The sequence below is a fragment of the Lucilia sericata genome, unplaced genomic scaffold (genome assembly GCF_015586225.1).
Source record: "Lucilia sericata isolate MDLA Ls3-8-SP2 unplaced genomic scaffold, ASM1558622v1 Contig000898F_arrow, whole genome shotgun sequence".
Taxonomy (NCBI): domain Eukaryota; kingdom Metazoa; phylum Arthropoda; class Insecta; order Diptera; family Calliphoridae; genus Lucilia; species Lucilia sericata.
In genome coordinates this window covers 28,207-45,246 of record NW_023994885.1, presented here as the reverse complement: position 1 = coordinate 45,246, position 17,040 = coordinate 28,207, and the positions used below count along the sequence as shown (strand labels likewise).

The 17,040-nt window shown below is 30.9% G+C and overlaps 1 protein-coding gene across 1 annotated transcript in view; it reads right to left on the bottom strand.

Moving 5' to 3' along the window:
• Positions 1-14,980, bottom strand: part of LOC119608891 (putative uncharacterized protein DDB_G0291608) — a 42,005-nt gene extending 27,025 nt beyond the window's left edge. Inside the window, exons 1-4 of the mRNA XM_037963466.1 lie at positions 14,257-14,980; positions 986-1,531; positions 520-624; positions 254-357 (exon numbers count right to left, since the gene is read on the bottom strand). Of these exons, the coding sequence (XP_037819394.1) occupies positions 254-357; positions 520-624; positions 986-1,531; positions 14,257-14,980 (1,479 nt within the window). The remainder of the gene's footprint in view (positions 1-253; positions 358-519; positions 625-985; positions 1,532-14,256) is intronic.
• Between the last annotated feature and the right edge of the window lie 2,060 nt (positions 14,981-17,040).

Here is a 17,040-nt window from a genome sequence, read left to right as displayed (position 1 = left end):
CTATAGTCTAGCCAGTAGTTTAATCCGCTAACAATTTTTTTGATTTTGAAAAGATTACTCTCTTCACTCTCTTTTGAGAAACTATCTCGGTCAAATAATTAATATGTTAAATGAGTTTCAGATTTTTATTTTAAAATTTTAATTGGTAACTGGACCAAAATTGGACTATTAGCAACCCAAATCTTGTTACTATTCAAATTATAATTTTATTTAATAAAGAAAAAATTTTTTCAAAATGTTTTTCAAATCTTACCTGAGAATCTTTTAGACCCAAGCGTTCTGCCAACTTTTTGCGATCCGGTTTACTGATGTACTTCTGCTGTTGAAAGCGTTTCTCCAAACCCTTACGCTGGGAGTCTATAAACACAATAAACAAGAAATAAATCAATATTTTTCTCCTACCAAAAGATTCTTATAAAAATTATGAAGACTGCAACCATGCAGTACGACTGAAAAATACTCGTAAATTTAAACCTAAACCACAACATAAATTAAGAAAATAAATATTTTCACACTTACCAGAAAACACCGCACGACGCATCATACCCCTACGTGGTTTACCACGTGTTGAATGTGCCCAAGGGAAACCTTGGCCGGGAGGCAGGGGAAACACTTGTGCACCAACTGTTCAAAGAATACAAATAAAACGTGGGAAAATTTACAAATTTAGTTGCAATAGTAAAGAGTCTATGAGAGTAAATATGTGGGGATATATTGCGTACTATTGTAAATGCATTTTACACATAATTACAGTTGCATTTAAATGTTGCAGACACACAACTGCATTGGAATATTGCAGTGAGTTTGTGTTTTAATTGGTGTTGACAACAATTAATACAAGCCTGCTGAACATTTCCCTTTTAACTAAATTTTAGTTGAGAAGCACTACTAAAATGTTTATTTGTTCGGAAGCGGGTGTAATTTCTATTTGTGTTCAATGGACTGATGGACAGACAGACATACAGACAGACGGACATGTACTTACCACTCATGTAGGGATTTCTACAATGTGCCAACAATGAATGCAAATGTGGATGTTGGAGACTGTGAGGCAGGAATGGTGTTGGTCGACTGGGCAGGGGTTTTGCAATAACAGCTTGCGGATGTTGTGGTTGTTGTGCGTGTGTTAGATGAGCTCCTCCACCACCGACACCACCTCCACCACTACCAGGATGTTGTAAAGGCATTGTTGCTTTTTCTTGACCCGTTGGCATTGTATGTCTTCGATTATTGTTATCCTCTTCATTGTTATCCTTGTCATTGTTATTATTTGCATGTGTATTGTTGTTGTTATTGGAATGGTTGTTGCCATTATTACAACTTGTATTTGTGCTGATGCTATTTGTGGTGCAGGTAGAGTGATTGTCGCTATCACTAATCGTACTGCCAGGTGACGACGATGATGTGGTTTGCGGTTGACAACTATTGCCATTGTGATGCTGTTGCGTTAGAAATGCTGGATGCGGAAAGTGTGGATGGTGTATGAAGTTTTGTTGTAAATAAGGCCAGATATGTTGTGGTTGCATAAATTCTACAAAAAATAAACAATAACAATAGAAGTCATAATTATTAATATGTAGGTGTTTAAGCAAAATATGAATAGATATTATAACAAATAAGTTAGTGTAGTCGGTTATGGCCCATCAAATGACACCCTACTTCATATATGAAAGTATAATATGATTCGAAAGGTGTATTTTAATAGAACTTCTTAAAGTTAAGGTATGGCTTAATTATGCGCTGAACTCATGAAGTCTTTATAGGCGGCTAGGGCCAAACTGAAACGATCCTCATAATAATAGAAAATTTTCTATAGTAAAAATATTTATCGAAAATTTTCTCTAAAGAATAAAATCAATTGGAAACTTAATGAAAATTTTCCATTAAAAATATTTTTTTTTTTGAAAAAGAAAATTTATAAAAAATTTTCTATAGAAAGAACAATTTACCAGAAAAATGTAAAATAAAATGTATAGCAAATTTAATGAAAATTAAATTTTTTAGAAAAGAATGACTACAAATTTTCTATAAAAAATATTTTTTAAAGAGAACTTATCGAAAATTTAATGGAAATTTTCTTTAAAAAGTTAAATTAATTTAAAAATTTTCTTTGAAACGGAAATTTTATTTTCAATGGAAAGATATTTTTTATATTTTCTATAGAAAAGAAAATTTTTTATTGAAAGGAACATTTATTAAAAGTTAGTTAGTTAGTTAGTTAGTTCGTTAGTTAGTTAGTTAGTTAGTTAGTTAGGTAGTTAGTTAGTTAGTTAGTTAGTTAGTTAGTTAGCTAGTTAGTTAGTTAGTTAGTTTAGTTAGTTAGTTAGTTAGTTAGTTCGTTAGTTAGTTAGTTAGTTAGTTAGTTAGTTTTAGTTAGTTAGGTAGTTAGTTAGTTTTAGTTAGTTAGTTAGTTAGTTAGTTAGTTAGTTAGTTAGTTAGTTAGTTAGTTAGTTAGTTAGTTAGTTTTAGTTAGTTAGGTAGTTAGTTAGTTAGTTAGTTAGTTAGTTAGGTAGTTAGTTAGTTAGTTAGTTAGTTAGTTAGTTAGTTAGTTAGTTAGTTAGTTAGTTAGTTAGTTAGTTAGTTAGTTAGTTAGTTAGTTAGTTAGTTAGTTAGTTAGTTAGTTAGTTAGTAGTTAGTTAGTTAGTAGTTAGTTAGTTAGTTAGTTAGCTAGTTAGTTAGTTAGTTAGTTAGTTAGTTAGTTAGTTAGTTAGTTAGTTCGTTAGTTAGTTAGTTGTTAGTTAGTTAGTTAGTTAGTTAGTAGTAGGTAGTTAGTTAGTTAGTTAGTTAGTTAGTTAGTTAGTAGTTAGTTAGTAGTTTAGTTAGTTAGTTAGTAGTAGTTAGTTAGTTAGTTAGTAGTTAGTTAGTTAGTTAGTTTAGTTAGTTAGTTAGTTAGTTAGTTAGTGTTAGTTAGTTAGTTAGTTAGTTAGTTAGTTAGTTAGTTAGTTAGTTAGTTAGTTAGTTAGTTAGTTAGTTAGTTAGTTAGTTAGTTAGTTAGTTAGTAGTTAGTAGTTAGTTAGTTAGTTAGTTAGTTAGGTTAGTTAGTTAGTTAGTAGTTTAGTTAGTTAGTTAGTAGTTAGTTAGTTAGTTAGTTGTTAGTTAGTTAGTTAGTAGTTAGTTAGTTAGTTAGTTAAGTTAGTTAGTTAGTTAGTTAGTTAGTTAGTTAGTTAGTGTTAGTTAGTTAGTAGTTAGTTAGTTAGTTAGTTAGTTAGTTAGTTAGTTAGTTAGTTAGTAGTTAGTTAGTAGTTAGTTAGTTAGTTAGTTAGTCTGTTAGTTAGTTAGTAGTTAGTAGTTAGTTAGTTAGTTAGTTAGTTAGTTAGTTAGTTAGTTAGTTAGTTTAGTTAGTTAGTTAGTTAGTTAGTTAGTTAGTTAGTAGTTAGTAGTTAGTTAGTTAGTTAGTTAGTTAGTTAGTTAGTTAGTTAGTTAGTTAGTTAGTTAGTTAGTTTAGTTAGTTAGTTAGTTAGTTAGTTAGTTAGTTAGTTAGTTCGTAGTTAGTTAGTTAGTTAGTTAGTTAGTTAGTTAGTTAGTTAGTAGTTAGTTAGTTAGTTAGTTAGTTAGTTAGTAGTTAGTAGTTAGTTAGTTAGTTAGTTTAGTTAGTTAGTTAGTTAGTTAGTTAGTTAGTTAGTTAGTTAGTTAGTTAGTTAGTTAGTTAGTTAGTTAGTTAGTTAGTTAGTTAGTTAGTTAGTTAGTTAGTTAGTTAGTTAGTTAGTTAGTTAGTTAGTTAGTTAGTTAGTTAGTTAGTTAGTTAGTTAGTAGTTAGTTAGTTAGTTAGTTAGTTAGTTAGTTAGTAGTTAGTTAGTTAGTTAGTTAGTTAGTTAGTAGTTAGTTAGTTAGTTAGTTAGTTAGTTAGTTAGTTAGTAGTTAGTTAGTAGTTAGTTAGTTAGTTAGTTAGTTAGTTAGTTAGTTAGTTAGTTAGTTAGTTAGTTAGTTAGTTAGTTAGTTAGTAGTTAGCTAGCTAGTTAGTTAGTTAGTTAGTTAGTTACAACATATCTTTAATTACAAATTCTTAAAAACCTAAAATTTATTGAGATTTCACTTTTGGACGAATTCAGATGTCGTCGAGTTTTAAAATTTGCTGCCTGGCAACTTTTAGCTAAGCCATCTTAATTTAAAAATTTCTTCAACTATCTTCAACCACAGACATTTCTGCTTAATTTTGAATTTCCCATTTACATTTTCTTTTAATGAGTGAGTGAACACAAACATTACGAAGTGGAATATTCAACACTTTGAAGTGTCAAAGATTCACAATCATATGCATAATTATGAAAATTTTCAAAACAATTCAAACAATAAAACTTGACAGCATAAGATGGGAAATTTTTAAAAGCCAACATTTGCACATATTATTGCTCCTACTCTCCCACCTATACACACACGCACTTCTGCAGACAAAAATTTTAATTATTTTATTGCTTTGATGTTAGAAGTTTAGCTTCCGGCGGATATAAGCACCTTGTGTTTGTTTAAGAAAAGAAAAAACAAAAAACTTTTGTTTAAAAAAGCAACAACAAAGACTTTTAAAACTAACACATACTAAAACACGTTTAATTAATTATACATAAATACTTAGAAATATGTATATTTAAGGATACATATATGTAGATATGTACATAACCTTGTGTTAGTTTAATTTAAGGTATTTTATTCCTATTGTTTGTCTTTGCATGGTAGCTAAACTTGATTTTATAATTATAATAAACGAAAAGGAAAAGTTTTTCAAAATAATTTCACACACACTTACTACACATCCTTCTTAATACAAACGCACTCAAACAAAAACCACATTTTTCCACTCATATGCAGACGTATGGAATTAATTTGTATTATTTTGTGTAGAATTATGGATAAGGATGTTTATATGTATTATATAAGGATGTATGTATGTTAAATTACCTATGGCTTTGTTTCGAAAAATTTCTTTACTAGTCTACAGTTTTAAAGGTTTTGTAAATTTTGTGTTCATTTTGCCAAGTGTTTTTTGTTATGATTTTAATTCGATTAGACAGAAACAATTAACATATTAACGCCTCTTTAGTTATAATGATTTTATAGTTGGTTGAAGCTTTTAGAATAGGACGGCGCCATTTTGTGGGGTGCCAAAAGAAAATTATAGGTTCTCTTAATTTAAATAAAACTTTTGTTAAGAAACTCTCAAACTTGTACGTACTCCTTTTGATATTTTTAATGCTTTTTTATGAAATTTCGCTTATTAGTCCTGCTCCAGAAAAGGAAAATTGTCTAATTTTATTCAATATAACTGGTGATAAGTTTAAACCCAATTGGATTGTGAAAATTCGTGTACAAATTATCACAGAATTGTTTAACATTTAACACTTTTTCCGTTTTACCCTAAAGTTAAGAAATAGTTTTTATATTCTACGAAATTGTATAAAATATCTATAAAATAAGATATAAAACACTAAAATCGAATCAGAATATCATCGGAAATCGACCTTCAAGATTCCAGTCAAAAGATCGATCTGTCAGGTATGTAGAGCGAGTGACACTACTGGTTTCTTAAATCGAGAATACGAGCGAAAATATAACAATGAGAGAAGAGACAAATAGTCAAAGTGATTTTACCATAGTAGTACCCTTGCGCTCTAAAGTAAATCAGGATCCTTTTTTTAATCCAGCTCAATAATGGCCTCGACAAAAGAGGTAAACATCAGCAACAGGAATCCGAAATACGAATAAATCAAATAAGCTGAGGACTTGTTCTTACTCAGAGAGAACACATTGTGATAAATCTGGTATGAAGAGAGTAAACCCTGAACATACCTGGACTAAGAAGAAAAACAATATCCGATACATTCACTCTAGACATACGGGTGGGTAAGTTCCGTATACCGCTACATTCATCTTACGATACTGGATGAATGTAGTCCCACAATCACTCTTCTGTGGGGTATCTGTTGACTTCGGCAACAGCACCGAACTTATCCCGAAATTTAGATTTCACCGTGCATCAAGTCACGGACATTCTCTTTCCGCGAATTTGGTTTTAAACCACAGGCACTACGTGGGGGGTATCTGTTGACTTCGGCAACAGCACCGAACTTATCCCGAAATTTAGATTTCACCGTGCATCAAGTCACGGACATTCTCTTTCCGCGAATTTGGTTTTAAACCACAGGCACTACGTGTGTCCCGAACGAACCTTAACCAACTGACCAGCCAGTCCTTAACCAACCGACCACAAAGTCCTACGGGCAACTTACCACCCGTAGTAACATATTATGAGGTTCTTTGGTTCGACTCCATGTCAAATCATTCTAAGAAAAGGCCGAGGATACATTTTGATCATCACCAGATTATAGGTAGCAGCCCTTTTCCCCGTAATTGCAATCACACTAAGATGGGTTTTTTCATCAGCCTCCGGAGGAGTTTTCTGTGCGGAAACACTACCTAACTTATCCCGAATTATAGACTTTACCGTGCATCAGTCTCTTAACCAACATTCTCTTCCCGCAAATTTGGATTTAAACCACAGCTGCCACGTGCACCCAGAAAGCACCACTCCAATAACCGGGACAAGGCTAAAAACTTTGCCGAAACTTTGGTTCCTGTGGTATAAGAGTATGTGGTTCTCTGGTTCGACCCTATGTCAAAACATTTTAAGGAAAGGTCGAGGATACATTTGAACCCGATCAGTTTATAGTCCCGGCAGACTAAAGCTACTGGTATTTTCCAGTACCGAGATGGGGGAAGAAGATTCATCAAGGTAACATGACCCCGGGGGTGGATTTGGCTGGAACAACACTTCCATGGAGTGACTGCCAACTACTAAGTGTTTACTTTAACATTCATATACTACAGATGCATTCAATCATCTAAACTTTTTCAATGCATTTCTCGATTATAGTCACGTAGTTGGGGTCTATTGTTCCATAGCGCAGGAAATTCGTATCCCGAAGCATTTGCATTTTTCAGAGCTTCCACTAAAATTCTATGTCTACGATTTGTTCTATTGTGTTTACCGAAAGCACCAGATAATATAGATGTTCTGGTGAAATTCTTCATCCATTGACTTCGATGGATCAATAAATCGAAGGAAATCTTAAAGTCTAGTTATATCATGTCTTTACTTTGACATTCCTTACAAAATTACGAAGAATACAACCGCTAGGAAGATCACTTTAAACAGCAAATGGTAAATAAAAAATTCATGACAAATTCATACTATGTATGACAAGATTCATTCTAGTTATGAATTCTATTTTTCTGTGTATATATGTACATTTCTATGAGGATGAGGATGATCACTTTAAACACCAAACTATAATTCAGGAAAAACAATTCATGACCTCTTCATATTATTTATGACAAATTTCATTCTAGTTATGAAATTTTTTTTCAAAGCAGTTCCAGAATATAATGTTTTATGATTTTTGGAAATTTCGAACTAAAATTGTAAACTTATTTAAATCTTTAAAAGCTTTATGTTATTTCTTCTAAAATAAGTGAAAACAATGTACCGCCAGGATAATTATATAAATTAGTTCTTTTACAAAGGGATAGAGCAACCTTATATAATAAAAACCTTTTTCTTCTATTAAATAATGATTGAAAAAGCTGGTTATTATAAAACAATAAACGGATCTATGATTTATATGATTTTGGTTACACCTTAAATATTTTAACCATAAAAAACACACACCAAAAACTAGCACGTGGCCTTACACAGCAAAAATAATAAAAAAATTGCATTAAAAATGTGCAAAAAACTAAATTTGATAAAAAATTAGCCATAAAATTACCCAAAAATGGGATTATTAAATATACAAATACAATATCCATACAACAAAAAATAAAAAAAATAACAATTAATCTAATAGCACAAACCAACCTACCAAACGAATAACAATTGACAGAAAATAAAAAACTTCCTGTAAAAAAAAAACTAAAACAAGGAAACGGTAACAAACAGTAAAAACAATATTAAGGACGAATGATTACAATGACTGATAGATAATTTGTAACGCCTTCTTTTGTGTGTGCGTGCGTGCCTCCTCGTCTACTTGAGGCAACAAAATGTGAGATCCTAAAAAGACACACACAGTTACTCACTCGTCCTTTTTCATAGCCTTATAAATGTTATGATCATGTTTTATTTTCTCTTACTTTTGATCAAGTTGCCAGTAAATTAACCCTCAATGAAGTATTGCTACGTTCGAAAAAAAAAACTAGTTATTCTCATTTACTTTGGTTAATTTTATTCCGTTCTATTCTTTTAACAATATGTGTTTTGATTTTTTATATGAAAAAGATTTATAAGGATCTTTAGAAACATTTAAAAAACATACCGCATATGCAATAATTTAAACATGATTAAAAATTGTGTTGTGTTTTTACAGCCTTCCAGCCTGAAGGCTTAAATCCTCAATAAAAAAACATTAAAACAACAAAGGCATTAATACACTGTAGCAGCAAGGACAATAGCAATGAACTAAATCATTGGCTGATCCTGCTACCATAACTAATGTGCGCTTAAAAAAAGAAGATACAAAGATACAATTATCATTTTTTGTTGCTTTTCTGTTGTGATTGTAGTTTTTTATTGTTTAGGGAATTTTAATGAATCCTAAATGGAGCGAAATCCTCTTTTGATTGGCATTTTTTAATAAAAGAAATAATTTCAATATTTATTTTAGCTTTTTAAGCCGTTGCGCCATAATTTGACCTCATTTAACGGTTAATAAAATTTTCACATTTATTAAAACTATATTTTTGTTACAGTTATTGTTATTATTTCAGTAGCGAATAATCATTCATGGTTAATTTCTTTTAAAAAATTTTGAAAATCTAGTAATTAAGGAACTACTACTTTTTTCGTAATGTCAAACTCCATATATAAAAAATTGCATGAATTCGCCGCAAAATGAAATGACTTCACCTTATAATCTATGCGCCTTACATTTCGTACTATGTACGACATTTTTCGTATATATTACGCATTGATTATTTTTAATGTATACTTAAGAATATATTTTCTGGGTACATAAAACTATCGTTTGCAAAATTTTATATTCATTGCCGTACTCTGGGATCATTTGTAAGAGGGCCAGTTGGAATTTTGAATCAATATTGCCCATTTTTCAATTCCAATCAAATCTTATCAATAGAGAATATTTATGTAAAATTTCCTCCGTTACTCTGCCAGTTAGTGACAAGATGGTCCTTAAATGAGAGTATATGCTGATAAGCTTTGTTTAAAATCCTTTGGATCCTATCCAAACAAAATGTTCTTCCGAAATTTATAGACAATTACAATATGATTTTTCTATGTAGATGATAAAAGGCGGCCATTACAGACGGAAATATCGGTCGTGCCAGATCGGACCTCAAATATGTCGGAAACTTTGAAATATTTATCCCAGATCAAGCGAATGCCCTTAGGAATCCGTTGCAACATGAAATGCTTCAAACTGGGAGACAAACGGTCCTGATGTACTATAATGAAGAAACAGAAATATACTAACGACTACCTAAACTCAACACTAACTTCTAGGCAGAAGTCTGAGCAATAACGGAATGCCTAAATTGGATTAGAATAAATGTGCTGCCAACAGGGGTTCACATATTTACCGATAACCAGAAGGTAATTAGGGCGATATCTTGTGATAAGACTATATTGGATTATAGGAAAACTTTAACCGAATACTTTTCCAAAGAAAGCTTTTTAAGGTAAGATTGAAATTTGAAAAGTAAGTTCAGTGGAAGGATTTTAGAATTAGTTAAAAATTGATTAGTTCTAGATCGAGTGCAAACAGAATCAGTTCAAATTCTTGAATAGCAAACTTGAAACTTGTGATGACGCCATTAGATCTGGAACCAATTCTATGGAACATTGTTGTGATACTTAAGTATTTCTAAGGAGTTAAAGAACAGGAACACATTCTAATAATGGTTGTATGGGGGTAGGCGAAATAATGAACCGATTTTAACTATTTTCAATAGTTTCATCCTTGGGTCAAAAGAAGAAAATTGCGACCTGTAGATTGCGCATAAGGAAGTGATTCTGAACTGATTGGTATACATTAAGGTGGGTGTTACAAACAACAGAGAGATGGAATAAAATTAGTCTCATCAAAGGCAATTTTCCTTTTCAGGGGCAGAGCTAATAAGCGAAATTTGCTTGCAAATCTGCAAAATAGCATTAAAAATAACAAAAGGAGTATAAGCTTGGCAACATTCTGTTGATTAATGCTATATGCACAATTGGGACGAACGACGAATTTCGTATAGCACGACGAACTAGTCGACAAAAATTCGTTGCGTTAATTCGTCGAATGGAACACAATCAAATTATTCATACTGTGAATTCATTTCAAAATTTGTTTGTTCGAAATTGGAAAAAGTAAGAAAAAGGAACAAAAATTATATTTTTGTGAATCTCCACGATTTTGAGATAATTTTAACAGCTTTAAAATTTCTTCGAACATTATTTAGAAAATGTAAGAAATTGGCCCCGAAAAGAAATATTAGCTTCAAAATTTTTTCGAACATTACTTCTAATTTTCGAACTTAATTTTAAATATTCCAACATAGCATTGCAGTGTCATCAAGTGTACTCCAGACTGCCAAATTTCAGACAATTCGGGCCACGAGAACTGGTTTTAATGGCTTTAAAAATTTTTCGAACTTAAGTTCGAATTTTCGAAAATTTTATTTTTAGTTTTTATGACCCAGAAATTATTTTAATTATTCGAATATAATTTCTAATATTCCAACATAATATTGTATTGTCATTAGCTGTACTCACAACCGCCAAATTTTCCCCAATTAATTCGTCTGCGTAAGAAATAAACCTATCGCATAGTTCGTTACGTACGACGAATTTCGTCATACGCAATGATTGTGTACATTTTCATATACCCAAGTGTGTTCTATTTCTGACGACGAATATTCGTTCCGAAAAATTCGTCGTTCATCCCAATTGTGCGTATACTATAAGTTTAAAGTTTTTATACAAATATTTGATATCATTGAAAACCTAATGACATAGGGATTAAATTTTAATAGATATATAATATAAGGGATCTATTATTAGAATCATCATTTACGAACAAATTCAAAAATTATAATATAGAGAATTTTTAAAATTACAAACATATAGTAGCATATAGGCGAAAGGGATTGTCAAAGACCTAAGTCCCCTGTCAAAAACCTAACTGGTGAGAATGTATTAGTAGAAGCACAAAAATAAACACAGTTGTTCAAAAGGTACTAAATAATAAATGTATTTCTGATACGTTATTTTTTATGTTATTACTGGGATTTTATATACTAGTGAATGAAAATAATAGTTAATTAATTTTTTTCAGAAGATATTTCATCTTAAAACATATTATAAACACGTCTTTTTGTTATTTTTTTCTGCACTAATGGAAAAAGAAAAAAAGTAGGTGAAAAACTTTTTTCATTTTCAATACGAAAATTTACAACTTTTTTTTCAGTTTTAATTAAAATGAAATGTCAAAGAATAAAAAATATTTTTTTTTCGTTTGTAAAATATAAATTATTTTCGGGGTTTTAAATACAATAAAAGTGTCGCAAAAAATAATAAATATTATGTTTAAGTGATAAGAAAAACTATTAAGTGCAAATATCCTCGCAATTTTGCGAAGAAAATTTGAAGTTTTGTGAGTGAGTTTAGTTCTCTCAAGTGTGTTTTATTCTCACAGAACTCGTCTGTGTGAAGAGAATAACAAATTTTGTTTGACAACCCCTTCAGTTTCGCCTATATCCCTACTATATGATTACAAATATAAAATTTGAATTAATGTAAAAGTTGAAAGGTTACAGATATCGGAACAAAATTTTGGACGTATATAGTTCCAAGTCTTTCTTAACACTTAATAGCCTGGTGGTACCGCCAGGAACCAACCAATAAAAATTAAGTTTTTTGTTATTTAAATATTTGTCAACTTCATGTTAAGACTCTTAAAATTTTTTTAATTGCAAGCGGCACTAATTTCTTTGATCGGTATTGGAATAAAGTTTCATTTGGCTTGTCCAGGTTCAAAAGAATGCAATTACCTCAAAAAAATTCTTTTGTGATATCGTGTACTTTTGACAAAAAGTTTTAGTTATAAATCAACAAAATTTTAAACAGAAAAAATATTTTACGGATCGTTGCCTAATATTATTGTAATAATAGGTATTTGAAGTGATTTTGCTTCTTTAGTTAGAGAGATTTTTAGAAATTTCTGGTTGGTTCTTTAAAAGACCACCAGGCACCCAGACTTCAAATTTTTTCATATATCAGATTATATAAATAGAAATTTTTGGGATGTTTTTTGATTGATTTATTTTAAAATGAAGCATAGCATTTGTGCCACTAGTCTGTTATTACTTGATGAAATCTTGTGTTAAAATTCGAGTGGCAAAAGATCGACCAAAAAATTTTGGGGTTGAAATTGCTTCGAAACGTCGGCGTAGAATCTCTGTTTATTGCCAACTAGCTATATTCACCTAGATCACATAATACTCTTACCAAAATTTATAATATAAGGCATAACGCGATCAAAAAATCCAAATTATTCATCCCTAACGAAAGTTCGATGTCGAAAATGTCGCATAAAATCATATTTTTCATCAGAAAAGAGCTGTTTTATATATTATATTTATATCCCAATATAATTGTCTTCATTAACAATGAAATTGCTTATTATTGCCTTTAAAGTACGTTTTACAATATTTATAATTTGGAAGTCCGGGTGCCTGGTGGTTCCTCTAGGAACCAACCAGGTATTTTTCACATAACACAGGTAAATACTACATATGAACAAAGTTTTAGAACAAAAGTTGCTTAGAAATGTAAGTTTTATTAAATAAATTTTTGCCGCTCAAACAAAAAAATCAGGCTAGGGTTAAATTACGGCGTTTCAGTTATTCTCATTTTCTATAAGCAAATACCAAGATTCCTAAAACCGGAGAAATTAAGTTCCAAAAACTGAGCTTTTTGATAAAAGTGCCCACTGTAACGTTAATTACTGTGTGAAAGTAAAAAGACTTTGGATATATTTTAGAAACATTAAAGTCCATATAAATATGAAGCCATTATGGGAATTGATACTTTGCGTTTTTAGATTTTTTACTTAAAAAAAAAAAACATTTTATTTTCAAGATTGTCCCATTTGCCCTGAGGCTGGTGGTACCAGTTCCCGCTTAAATAGGCCAAATTTTATTTTACACGCTTAAACGTTATGTTCCCTTTACGGATCATACAAAATTTGTTTATAGTCCCGAAAAAAATTTTTTCTATAAAAGAAAAAATATATAGAGACTTTTTTGGGAAATAGCTTTTTATATGTTTCAAATTTGGATGCGTCTAACTTTTTATAGAGTCAATATAATTTGAGAGAAGTTGTTTTTGTTTTATTTCGAATTTCATCAGAAAACTAGAAGATATTTTTAAAAAATTTGACGTCCCTTCGAAGACCCTAAAAATCTCTTGAAGCAAAAGAGATAAACCACACATGGAAGCACATTTCTTGTAGTTTTTCTCAATTAGAAGTTATATTTTACTTGTCAGCCCAATCAGATCATACGATATCTTTAATAGTTTCAGAGATAACTATTTATTTCCAAAAATAGAGGTTTCTAAACCACTGTGAGGTAAAAACTCGAATTCCGTCTTTAAGTACTATGAAGGTCTTACATACCGAAACTTATTATTTAGATAAGTCTTTCAATTAACTAAATTGTAGGATTCTGAGTCCCCTATAACTCCAATTATAAAAAAAGAGTAAAACAAACCAACAATTTTGAATATCGTATGTTGAAAGATCGGTTCAAGTTCTTGTAGTTTATAGGAGAGCAGTCTTTCAATTAACTAAATTATGGGATTCTAAGTCCCCTATAACTCCAGTTATCGGACTAAAGCTATTGAGAGTAAAAACTCAACAATAGCTTTAGTCCGAAGTATCTAATGATCACAATTTCGAAAATCGTATGTTGAAAGATCGGTTCAAGTTTTTATACTTTATAGGAGGATGATGGTGCATCTTTATTTATTTTTTGGATATAATATTAGAGGGTAAATTACACTTTTTATGCATTCTGTGCCAGCTCACGAAATCGACCAAAGGAACATATTACATTGTTTTTGGGTATATAAAGTTTTGCAAATTAGATTTGATTTCATTTCACTTTTGCACTCCTTTATACTATAAGAGGGTCCAAAAGTCTTAATCAACACTCATTGGATACCGGTGTGAATGGAGAAAAAAATATCGAAAAATATCTTACCATTACGAACTCTAACACCCTCCCGGGTATCACCCAATATCGCAGAAACACTAAATTTTAAAATGGGTTTAGTATTGTTATCCTTTAGCAGTGTGGTCGTAGAGGCAGACGTAACACCATCAACTTTTGGCAAACGTGAAGAAGCACTATCATTATCCATATCATCGTCATCATCATCACGCACTAAATCCACATCATCATTATCAATATCATCGTCCATATCATCATCAATGCCAATATCGGCATCTTCCTCATCATCATCAAGATCGTCATGTCCACGTTCAACATTATCAATAGGACGATCAACACCATCATCATCCTCATCATCATCTATAATTTCATCATCGACATTATTATCACTTTGCTCACCATCACTATTAACATTAACCCGATCATTGTTTAATTTTTTCGAACGATTCTTTTTCGTTTTCTTACATTTATCACATTTAAAATTGTTTTCTCTACGTAAGATTTCTTCTTTGGTAAAATTTTTCGTATTCACTATTTGCACATAATTGCCACAAAGATGACAACACAATTCCACACGTTCACCGAGACGACCCGTTAAGGTGAGTTGGTGAAGGTGATGATGATGGTGGGTATGATCATAAGACATGATATGATCGTGTGCGGTATCGTTGTTGAGTGCGTTATTAGTTGTAGCGGCAAAAGCACTTGCAGTATCTTCATGGGAAGTTACCGATGAATTACGACTTAATAACATAATGTAAACATGAATTTTATGAACAAATATTATTTTCTTTAAATTAAGCACAAAACGAAAGAAAAGCACAATTTAATTTTGTTTTTTTTTTTTTTGTAAGTTACAATGTGTCTTAATTATTTGCTTTAATTGTATATCCGTTTCCGTTTATTTTTGTTGTTTAAATATTACGTTAACTTTTGTTACGTCCTTGCGTTACATGTACACGCGTCACGTTCAAAAATCGAACTGAACTTGTGCATTGATTATCCTGGCTGAGTTTTTCTTGCTTCCTTTTCTGTGTCTGTGTGTTTATTTTTTGTTCATTTAATTTTCATTTTTATTTGCTGCCATTTGATGCGTCGTGTATTGCATTAGAAGGCTGCGCATTTGTCGTTGTTGCGAAATCTTCTCTTCCACTGGTGCACACACACTCATACTTACACTTATATCCTGGTAATAAGGGTTGCTTGGCGGTGGTTGGTCTATTTCTCCTGCCCAGGTTTTTTTGTTGTTTGTGCCCATCTCCAACTATGGCTGTTTAACGCTAGAGTATGTGAGCTTGTAAGTGTGTGGCACGTGATAATTCTTATACACAATTGTGTGGCATGATGAACGTAGAAAAAAAACAAATTGTCTTTATCCCCTCCTTTATCCCTTCCTGCTGTGGAGTCCCTGAGTTTGGTAATGCATTCATTGTTCTATTATTTCCGTTATCACATTTTCTCAGTTTCATTTGAATTTTTTTTAATACACAGCATTTGACAACTTTATTTTCCTTTTTCAGCGCTTGGCATTTGTTTCAATGTGTGTGTGTGTATATGCGGGTATCCTTTTTATTAGTATGCCATGCCATGTTTGTGTTTTGCAATTATTTTATTTGATTTTATTAACATATTTTTATATTTTTTCAGGTTTTTTTCCAGGTTTGTGTGTGAAAACAATAAAATATTAATTTTCTTGTTAGTTGAGCACAGACGCTTTTTGTTTTTGAGAGTAAATGTAATCTCTATACATGTTTGTATGTGTATGAATGTTGCATATCCTTGACTTAAAATTTTTCTCATTTATTTAAGTTTTTTTTTTGTTTATTTGTTTTTCTAAGTAGAACGTATCTGGTTGGAAATTTATATTTCTTATTGGATTAAGTAAGAATCTGCACAGTGGTGTTAGTGCTAGAAAAATGTGAACAAATTAGTTGACTTTTAGAAACGTAAGATTTTTCATTTTCTCTGCAATTTATGTATGTATCTAATAATTATAATCAAAATTCAATAACTCTTAAACACTGTAAACTGGGAATATTTATTGAAATTAAACTAAATTTTCAGAAATTATTACGTTTTTTTTATTACTCTTATATATGGGCAATTCCATACGCTTGTATGTGACATTCGCACGCCTTCAGAGTGGTATAGATTTTGTAAAATTAGGAGTACTTGGAAAACAATTTCGTCATTCTGTTCCATTTAAATAATACTATATTTGCAAAAGGAATCATCCCTTGTTTTCCAAAATATGGATTAAAATATGGCGATATCATACGTGACAAAAAACGGAAGTTTTTTTAAAGTACATGTAAATATTTACGAAAATCTGCGAATTCTGTAGGTGTATCTTTTTTGTTTTAATTTCTTACACTATGGGACATATTGTTCATTAGTAATCCATAACTTTTAAATACAAAAAAATTAATATAATTTTATAATTAACATTTTTAAATATCGTACGTGACACATCGTATGTGACAGATTTTTCTCTTGATTTTTTTAGGTTATAAAATATATATTTTGGAAATATATACATACACACACTTCAACAAAGCGAAAGGAGTAGGAAAGTGCAGTTCGACATGGCCGACCTATATACATGTTTAAGCAATTTATAGATAAAAATAAAAAACTGGAGTTATATGGCGACTAGGGTCAAATATGGACCGATCCTCATAAAATTCTAGGGTGTGATTTTTATTCATATACAACTTATTTGTGCCAAATTTTATCATAATACTAGTGATTAGAGGTGAGTTACGGACGTTTAAGTGTTTTTCTGAAATTAAACTTTGAATGGAACTAGGGTCA